The following is a 10,333-nucleotide window of genomic DNA, read 5'->3' on the forward strand; positions in this document are numbered from 1 at the left end:
GGATTAATGGTTCATGTGTGCTCACTGAGAGGAACTGAAAAGGAGGAAAAAAACACTGAAAATGGGTACAGTTATGTTCACGGTCAAAGAATTTTCTACAATAACCATGTCTAGCAGTGAGTCTTTGCCAGGCAAAGGCCATTCACAGGCCATTCAACATAGATCAAATTTGAGAACATTTCTGGAAGGATTAACGGTTCATCTGTGCTAACTGAGAGGAACTGAAAAAGAGGGGAAAAATACTGAAAATGGGCACAGTTTTGTTCATGGTCAAAGAATTTTCTACAAGAACCATGATAGTTTTTTTTTAGATTATAACAGTTATAGCCTAAACCCATCAGCCATGTCTACCATGCAAGTTCAACTGGTTTTAAAAATTATGATCAATGTCGAAATCTTTGCAAGGTGAGAAAGAAATATGGCTTGAGGCATGACCATCCTGGCTTCCTTACTGTAAACCCAACTGAGTTCAACTAAGAGAAACTGCAAATTTGAAATCAAAGCCAGACCTGCCATTTAGTTTCCTCTCTCGAGATCAATTTACCCCAGAATTTCAACCAATGATATATTTGTAATGCGAAACACCAAGTTTTATTCCGACATTGCAGAGTCATCTGCTAAAATGATCTCAGAAGAAGTGTCTGTTACATATCGGAAAACAGATAAACCCACCCGTCAAAAAGATTTCCAATATGTTCTAGAAATTTTGAAAAGAAAAGTATGAACAAATACTCTATGGTGATCAAGTCATGATGAATAATCTGAGCCAAAGGAGAGAATATGATTAAATCTTCAAGAGAACGTCAATTGGAGTCAGTAAGCAAGCAAGCAAATTTAACAATCATAAGTTTTCTCTTCGAAGGCATAGTTATACATTGTCAAACAAAAGTTAAAAGAATGGTAGTTGGATTTTGCTTTTTACTCAAAAGAGTGATCAATAATCTGGGCAATTCTGATTTCTCAATTGCAGCAGTAAGGCTGGCCACACTGCAAGCCTTCTTTTTCCTTTTGCCCATGGTTTACTGAGAATAAACATTGAAACCATGATCATAATGAAGCTAGCACTTCCAGAAGAGTGCCAGAACTCCATTTCAGTTCTTCAGAACGCAGTAATAGTCTCCGTTTCCTTTCCTCTGGTTAGAGAGTCGATAATGAAACCCCTTTGCAGTACCACATTGAACTTCAAAGATTGAACATCTTTAAGAGAAAGAAGAGTTGTGAAAGAACAAATCAAGCAAGGTTTTGACCTGTCGTAAGATTCCACTACCCATTATAAGCAGACAACAGTTCCTCTTCATAATTTTTGAATTTCAGAATGTACTGCAGGAAAGCTGCTTCAGTCATCATCAGCAAATAGAGGAGTGAGGGTTCCTTTTTCAGAAGCATTTTAGATCTCAAAATCTGCAACACTTTATAACGGGGAATCGTCCTTTTCTCTAAGCTATGCATCAAATAGTTTGGACATCTGACCAGGTGTGAGTGTTCAACCTGGACAACTTTTGTGAAGAAATCTAGAGTTGACACAAGCTTCTTCTCGGAGGTGCGAAGCACACTCGGAGCCACCCGGAACACATATTTCAAATCCTCATTTGAGTAACCATAGCTCCGAAGGAGTTCAAATTTCCGCTGAAGAGTCTCAGGAGTCATGCAACTCATTGTATACAGTGCATAAACAAACATCCGTGAACTCACTGGAACATCCATCTTTATCACTTTATCCACAAGGTCATCAAGCTTGGATTTGGACATGGCAAATAGCACAGGTTGCCTCTTCAAGAGCGTTGTGAGCTGGGAGCCGACTATACCGCAGCTCTTCAAAAACGTAATGTTGGGTAGTAGCCTGATCCTTGGGTCCTTGTAAGGGATCCATTTGCAGCCCTTCAGGACCTGAATTATAGCCTTGTTATCATTTGAAAGGAGTCTCTTAAGAACTTCAATGCAGGGAATTAGTCTCTCAGCCAAGTCAACAGTCAAGAGTTTTGGATTCTTTGACACCAATAGACCTAGATTGGGTCCTGAAAGACCCAATCCTTGTAAGAATTCAAAGGCTGGCTTCAGTGTCCTTTCATCATCAGCCACGAGGATTGGGGGAAACAGACGAATACTCTCTCTGATGTGTGTGTCACTAAGCTCGTAGTGTCGAAGTATCCTAAGAACAGAATCAGGCCTCTCAGTAGAAGTAAGACGAGGGAGACGTCTGGAAGCCGAAAGAGCATTTTTATCAGATAAGCCACAGGTTTGTATAAGATAATTGGACACAAAAGAATTCGCATCCGAGCTCTGGCTTGAACCAGCAGCAGCTAGAGATGAGAAAGAAGGAAAGAAAAATCGAGGGATTACAATTGACAGATGATAGAAGGTGAGAGGTGGGCGTCTGTTCATTTGAACTGTTGGAGTTTTAAAAATACAAATGAGGAACCAATGATACACCTCCCTAGAATTTTTTTTTTCTGTCAACCTTCTTGACAGTACAATCCTTTAGCTAAGAATGAACTGAAAAATTAAATGGTAGTGAGATTCCAGATTACTGTGAACCATGAAAATGGAAAGACTGGAAAACTACCAGTGGAAAGAATACTTGTAAGCAGTTTCCAAAGAACACAGGTATGAACAACGAAATTCGTCGAAAAACTAGCCCTAATCGAAACTGATAATAGCACAGGCTCCCCCTTCCAATTCCAAACTCCACCATTCAGCCAAAACTTCAAACGTATCAATGAAAGTAGAACTAGGTCAATGGTGCGGAATTGTATCACAGAATCTCAGGCAATTCATATATCAAACAAAGATTACGCAGGGAAAAAAATCGAAAATGTGTTTTAAGCAAAAGCGTTAGGAAATCTATAAACTGTGAACGTATCAGGTAAAGCGGCTTTGAAAGAAAGAAAAGCCAGCATACCCAGAGCAGGAAACACATATAGGAACAACCAGAGAAGCGGAGAAGGAAAGGAAGAGAGAATAATACCTCGCAGCCCCATGCGAGGTACTCTAAAAAGAAACAACTTTTTGGCCGAGAAGAACCAGTTTCCAGGTAAAGAGAAACAGAAAAGGGATACCTGAGACGGAGCAGAGAGTTACAGCTGTAACCGGCATACCTTTTTCGCCGCCGGCGATGAAAGAGAACAACAGATGAGGCCGCGCGCAGAGCCGGAACACTCGAGAAAACAAAACGAGTATCAAGCGCTCAGAGCAAACAATGGGTCCCGAGAAAACCAGCAGCTAATACGAAATTGGACTCACTATTCGAATTTGAGATGCAAACGTCCGATTGATTTGATGCAAGCCGTCTGAATATGGGTAATGTATCTGTTACACAAAGCGTGTCGTTAAAATAGGTGATGTATCGGCGATACATCTTGATCTGAGCTAAGATGTTTCAGTCGAATGCACATATATATCGGATTTGAAGAGTCTCAATATATCTTTTCTCTCTTAAATCTAAGCAGATCTTAATATGATTCTTCGGAAAATCATATTAAGAGCAAAAACTTCTGGCACAAAGACATGAGCTGATGAAAATGATATGAAAATATACATTCATGATTGGTTTGTTCATCATAATGATTGAACTGTTCTTTACTGTAAATTGCAGAACTAATGATTTAGGCTGATATCTTTCTTACATAAACAAATTACTAGATGGGCACTTGTGTTTTATGGTTCAGAATACAAAAACAGCCATGACTGTGATTGATAACATGATAAATGGCTGATTAAGCACCTCCAGTTGGCTTAGACAGGAACAATGCTGTACACTGCTCTGCTGTATCCTCAGGGCTGGTCACTGCAGAAAGAAGAAGATAGTAAAAGGACAGCACAAACACAAAAGAGGTATTGGAAAGTAGAAATATATACGTATGATTGCAGTGTAATGCTCATGCAACTTTTACATGACAAAATCTAATTGAATGTACCTTTAATGAATTCTATTTATGATCATGAATAGGCCCAGTTTAAGACATTCAATATCTTGCAGAGAAAGAATTTAACTTAAAATTTTCTAAGCACTCTCAGGAAGCATGACCAAGCTTTTTTTAAGTTTTTATTATGTGCAGAATGTATATCTGGATTGAGTTCTTATGCTGACTACTCAGAAATAACCATGTAAAAAGAACACTAAAAAGCATATATATTTTTATATGAATTACAGATCAGAAATATTATGTAACCCAACCAATACATTTCAATAATTCAGTCAGATGAGCATTGAAACATATCCACCAGAGGGATTACTGCATTAGATCTAAATAGACAGTCATGTCGTCACACTTGATGATGATATGACGAGCAGAACAATTGTTATGACACTTGTTTCACAGGCCAAAGACAAACCTGTGTGACCAACTGTTCGGTCTGATTCATAAATCTCGTAGTCATTGCCTCCCTGTTCCAATTAAAAGAAACTCAAAAAATTGATTTCTTATTCATAGATCAGAAAAGTTTGACATTAAACAAAAACTAGTGGCCACATTAAGGGTCTGTTTGGAACCCCATGGAAAAGAAAAGAAAAGAAAATGAGAATTTGACCATTATCATTCCCAAAAATAATTAGTGAAAAAGAGAATTTGATCGTTATCTCAATTTGACTAACTATTTTTTGAGATAATAATGGTCAAATTCTTATTTTCTTTTCTTTTCCATGGAGTTCCAAACAGACCCTAAAGGAACGGGCAAAGAAAGCTAAATAGATAAAACCATTGTAGAACTTAAATCATCTACGACAAGCAATTACCTTGTATGTCTTGTCCCCAAAAAAGTGAATTTCATCAAATTCTTCAAGAAATCTCAAACAGTAAGTCTTGTCCCAACCTCGTGGAAATACCTGTAACAAGAAAAAAATAACTTGAGTTTATAAAATACTTTTTATGGACAACTCTAAAGAACTGTATAAACTGAGACCATAGTTCACTCACATCAAAGCTTATTTGTCCTCCAATGGAAAATGCTAAGTTAAGGTGTGCAAACTTCTCTCGGAGCACAGAGACCATCTTTGGGCGTACATTGTGAACCTGATTATTTTACAACTCAAACATTTAATCATTAAGTGTATACAGCTGATAGAGGTGGAAACGAGATGAGTCCAATCCAAACAACCAGGCCCAGCTCAGCTCAGTAAAATTCATGTATTGGCTCCAGCTCTTAGCTTTGCTTCATATACAACATGGCATTTTTGTAACAAATAATTTGAGCTGCCTCCTGAGCCATTGAACCAAGCTAGGCAAAGCTCGGGCTTGGCTCATTGTGGGTACGAGCTTGCCTCTAACTCAGAAGAGAACCGAACAGAGCTGTTCACTGTCCAGCTCAGCTCAGTGCCACTTCTAGTACCTTTTTTTTTTTTTGAAATGTTGATAACCACTCCTAGTACCTGATAAAAAAATAGATTATTTTTCATTGGAGCAGGAAATACCTTGTCATACTTTTCAAACTCATCCCTTTCTTCCTGACTGCAGTTACGCCCAATCGGTGACACATTAATCATGCCACTTCGAAATTCTATGAATGTTCCCCTAGATCAGGGAATTAAAGACCTCAGTTCTATGTTTGTTGCACCAAACTTATTACAGTGAATATCTCTGCACTAACCTTTTAATTGGAATATCCAAGTCAGCAATATAATGGAGTGTGAAATTGATAAACTCCTACACAAAAATAAGTTTCGTAAATTATATATAACAGCAATTTAAGCAAAAAAGTGTAACCATAGTTTGAAAAAGAAGCACCACACCTTAAGTTTTTCCTCTCCAAGGAATGTCTTCAAGCTCTGCAACAGAAGCAGAAACTTTGAGCCATGTTGAGAAAAACACTAGAAATGCAGTTTTTGACAACAGATGGTTGTTGATGTGAATTTGTTCACAATTTTTCCTTTTAATGACAGAATAGAAACTTCTTGTAGGAAAAAGAAATCCTGACACTGAAATTTCAGTCTACCTGACTACCAATGAGTTTCCCATCTTTGTGAGCCACAAGACCATTTTCAGAAAAGACATAATCGTAGTCATTGATTACTGCAGAGAAAAACAGAAATGTTGTTTAGCCTTGAGATAACCACAACAACCAACAAAAACCTCATTCCAGGACTTTAAACTTAAGCATTGAGACATGTTTGACCAGTGAGTGTATCAACAGCACCAAAACAACTTACAAAACCAATAGAACTATCGAACTTAAAGGAACCTAAATTTAAGCATTGAGACATGTTTGACCAGTGAGTGTATCAACAGCACCAAAACAACTTACAAAACCAATAGAACTATCGAACTTAAAGGAACCTAAATTAACACACTTTGAGGCACATAATAAATTTACTCACAGTTAAAAAGCTGCTTATGATCCTTACGAATCAAGATATTCTCACACACAATAACAGAAAAACCAAAATTACAAATTCTTATATCCAAAACATTATCAGCAGGAATTATTTAGGACAGAGTAAAGTGAAGAAAAATATACATATGTACCTGCTTTCCCAAGCTGTTCTGATATCTTTACAAGATCAGATCCACCAACGACCCCCACTGTTACAACCTGTCCAGGCAAAGAGAGCATTGTGAAAGTTAAACAGAAGAATCTTAATTAGAGCTTCCAAACCAAATTTAGATATGGTAAGATTAGTACCTCTTGAAGTTTCTTCATGAACTCTAACATCTTTGGTGTTACTACCTGATGATTGAATAAGATAACCATGTAAGTGGTTAATTAACCATCAATGACAGAAAAATTGATTACATTTTCCAGTAACTGCAGTTTTCATTCTCATAGTTACTAGTGGCAATAAAACCATTATCCTCTTCAAAAGCTGCTTTGCTATGAAGCACTCATCACAAAGAGACTGTTCAGTTGTTTTGCTCATGCAAAGCACCAAACCTTGTTTTCCAACGTCAGATGGAAATACTACTCACAAAACTAGTGCAGATAGAATGAATTCATATGCATCTAGGACTATAAAGTTTGGCAGTTCAAGAAGAGCTTAAAAAACGGAAAACCTTTCTTGGAGCTGTAAGGGTCCCATCAACATCAAATAAAGCAATCAGACCTGGCTTTCTTGCTGCCATCTTTCACCTCAGTATCTGCTATGACATGAAGAAATTAAATTAGGAATTGCATTTACAGCCAACCTTCCGAAATCAGTATTCTAGATCTAACATTTGATGATTAACTTAAAAATCTCGTAGAAACTACACACTGGAAGCAACATAAACCTGATGCTATTGCTTTCTTTTACAAGACCTCAAAACTACCACAAAAGCACTCAACTTCAGCAATTGCAGATTTAAAAGTCAACTGCAGTAAGAGATAAAAAGTTTGGAGAAGGTGAATAAGTATCAAAATTAACAAACGATAGATAAACATGGAAGGATCAATAACCCCATCACAAGGGCAAATTTCTGATGACATTGACCGTTCACTTATATATTTGTTCATTCGATATGTATACTTTTTGGTGAAATGCTATACAATATGCAGGCATAATTACATTAAAACAAGTGTGCCTTTTTCCTTTTTTGAAATTCAAGCAGATCATAAGTGGGTATCTGCTTTTATATAACTTATTTCCTAATTTTCAGTCATTACCCTAAACCATGAGTATATGCTAATAATTCATTTATATAAACAAATTTATATGGTGAAAGTTCTGTAAGGCACATTTCTCCAACACCTGAACAAAAAATAAACTTCAGTATAGAACAATTTGAGCAAGTGAAATCTTCTCCTTCATGTTAGAGAAAAGGTCCAGGCCATATCATTGTTTATGCCCCCACTTGATCATCCTAATAAACTTTAATAGAGCTACCTTTAAAGGTAATCCACTTAGACAAGCAAAGAACAATAAAATCTAAGTCTTGTTTTTCTTTTTCATAGTTGCATTTAATTGGCTTTAGGATAACATTTTTCATCGTCTTAAGACAGACTAATGCTTCCATTTTAAGATAGTTTTTTGAGTTTAAAAACTTCCACTTTTATCTCATGAAATAATGAAACCTGTCTCCCAAAAAAAAAGTAAAGAAACAAATTGAGTGGCATTTCTCTTTACTTAATAATAGATTTAAAATTAAATGAGATCTCCACCAAATCAAAATAATCAGGTAAGGTGATTGTTCTGCCAGAGAAAATTGGGTCAAAAATGATGATCATACCTCCATATGAAATGTCATTCCCAGAAAATGTGAGTGAGTTAGGTACTGTTTTACTCTTCATTAATTAATTCAGCATTTAGAAACAATTTTGCAAAAAAAAATAGTAATAATAATAATAATTTTGCAAAGAAAAAAAAAGAAAGAAAGAAATTACCTTAAGAAGAAGTGCAATATTTTTGTGAAAAGTAAAATAGCTTTCAAAAAATCATTTCAAACAGGACTTATAAAGGACAACTCCACATCACCACCTATGAATCAAATATGTGTACTCACAATTCACAACATAATTTGGTCACCTGATCTGAGCACATCCGGCTGGATATCACTCCGTGTACTCAACATGTTTAACTCGTCAAAAAAATCTTATTAATATTTTTTTTATAACTATCCAACAACAAATCGACCGCACCCTCCATCCCCAAAATATCATATACCAACATTCCACACATCTTAGATGAATGATTCATTTCAGATTCAATCAAGTGAATGGAAATGTTGAAAATTTTATTGAGTAAACAAAGAAAACAACTAAGAGGAATTAACAATAGTCACAATGTGATGTTGGAGTGAGGATCCCTTTTTTGCAAGCTTGTCAGCCAATTTATTTGTTGATCTAAGAACATGCAACAAAGAAATCTGACTTCAAACACACAAGTCTAAAATCTGGTCAGGGATGGAATTGAAGTGCCAAGGAACCAGACTCGTTGTTTCCGCACCAGCCAATTACCAGCGCGGAGTCACCTTCAACAATCAAATAAGGCTGTCTTTCCAAAGCCATTAGGGTAAATTACAGCTAATGAAAAACAAGAACAATAACACCAAGGCTCATTCACCAAATCAAAGACATGCAAAGGCCAGAACTTAATTAAAACCAATTGTTCAGATCATAAGCTTAAAGAAGTAGACCACTAGCAAAATATCTTCAAACACCATCAATTTACCTATAGTGCCCAAAACATTAAGTTCTGTGAGAAATGGCTCCTGAATCACTTCTGCAGTGAAATTAAACCACAATGCAAGAACTTACCAGCACCAAGCAGCAAACTTTTGCAGATCTGAACAGGGCAACCAAAATTTCTTTATTTTTTGAATCTGAATACCGAAGAATTCACTTAGAGAATGATTTGAGAGGTCAAAAAATTTAGTGTTTTTTATTCTACTCTGTGATCACCCTCGGAAGAAGAGCCCAGATCTGGACATTAAATTTCAATGTTTTTCCACCAAACAACTTCCCTTCTGCCAAAATCCCGAATATACCCCTGACGAGAAATAAAAAAAGAAAGGAAGACCCTTTTTGATGGAAGAAGACAGAAGTGGAGAACTTTCATGGAAGGAGCAAACATTTAAAATGAAAACGAAAACGGCTCCCACAAATAAATGACAAAAAGTTAGTTCACCTGCAGAAGAGACGAAAAAAGTAGGAAATCTGAGAGAGAGAGAGAGAGGATAATATGCTAGTGGCGAATTCGTACAAAAAAAGTAACAAATTCCCGTGAATACGATTCTCTACCATATGAGAACCAAAGCACGACGCGAGACATGGTAGCAAGAATAAGGGCACCCGACCGAAGAGATACAGAACAATCTGAGAAAATGAGAGAGGAGAGAAGCAATTGCTGCGAGAGCAATAGGAAACTGGGAATCGAAAAGAAAAAATAGGCGAGCATAGAGATGAACAGCGAGAAGGGGATGAAATGCCCAAGGGAGATGAACGTAACCAGTTACCCTCGTCCATGTGAATTCATTTCAGCCATTAGATCTGAACAATGACCATTTCAAAGTTTGAAACAAAGCTACTAATGCTGGCTAACTTTTCCCATAAATGTAAACAGGAAGAAGAGAAGATGAAAAAAACGCAGCTTACCTGTTCAGGCGAAAGTCGAAGCGCAGCTACACGCAACGGTCCCGGCTTTCTCCTCCTTCCCTCCGCCGGTGGAGGGTGACCAATTTCCTAGAGGTGGAAGACGACGGAGAGGAGTGGTTGAGCAGGATTATTAGTTCACCCCTCGCAGATTCAAAATTACATCAAGGCCCCTCTCAAATTAAAATTGATCCTAGCGTCGTCGCCCTCCCCCCTTCTTCTTCGCTGCTTCTCTGATAACAAAGAGGTTCACAGAGAAGAACCCCGACGAGGACGAAAGGCTCCGCCATCCCTCTTTCTTCCTCAACACGCCAGAAGGGAGGGAGAGAACGAATTC

At 37.2% G+C, this 10,333-nt stretch overlaps 2 protein-coding genes across 5 annotated transcripts; both read right to left on the reverse strand.

Annotated features, from left to right (window-relative positions):
- Window positions 1-762: 762 nt before the first annotated feature.
- Window positions 763-3,315, reverse strand: LOC137939161 (transcription termination factor MTERF8, chloroplastic-like). The gene has a single exon (XM_068784369.1). The coding sequence runs from the start codon at window positions 2,380-2,382 to the stop codon at window positions 1,264-1,266; it is 1,119 nt and encodes a 372-aa protein (XP_068640470.1). The 5' UTR covers window positions 2,383-3,315; the 3' UTR covers window positions 763-1,263.
- An 82-nt stretch (window positions 3,316-3,397) lies between these two features.
- On the reverse strand, window positions 3,398-10,313 carry LOC137938691 (phosphomannomutase). Of its 4 annotated transcripts, none has more exons than XM_068783687.1 (13): window positions 10,000-10,313; window positions 7,200-7,281; window positions 6,984-7,067; window positions 6,616-6,660; window positions 6,459-6,525; window positions 5,929-6,005; window positions 5,726-5,761; window positions 5,584-5,639; window positions 5,408-5,507; window positions 4,914-5,009; window positions 4,733-4,822; window positions 4,333-4,384; window positions 3,398-3,784 (listed from the first exon to the last, which is right to left on the reverse strand). In XM_068783687.1, the coding sequence occupies exons 3-13, from the start codon at window positions 7,050-7,052 to the stop codon at window positions 3,714-3,716; spliced, it is 759 nt and encodes a 252-aa protein (XP_068639788.1). In that variant the 5' UTR covers window positions 7,053-7,067; window positions 7,200-7,281; window positions 10,000-10,313; the 3' UTR covers window positions 3,398-3,713. The 4 variants fall into 4 exon arrangements, with proteins under 4 accessions (XP_068639788.1, XP_068639787.1, XP_068639786.1 ...); XM_068783686.1 differs by lacking the exon at window positions 7,200-7,281 and adding an exon at window positions 9,163-9,227; XM_068783685.1 differs by lacking the exon at window positions 7,200-7,281.
- Between the last annotated feature and the right edge of the window lie 20 nt (window positions 10,314-10,333).

This window comes from Aristolochia californica, unplaced genomic scaffold (genome assembly GCF_029961685.1).
Source record: "Aristolochia californica isolate CCGP_79_NKW_82.1479 unplaced genomic scaffold, dmAriCali1.0.hap1 SCAF_8, whole genome shotgun sequence".
NCBI lineage: Eukaryota > Viridiplantae > Streptophyta > Magnoliopsida > Piperales > Aristolochiaceae > Aristolochia > Aristolochia californica.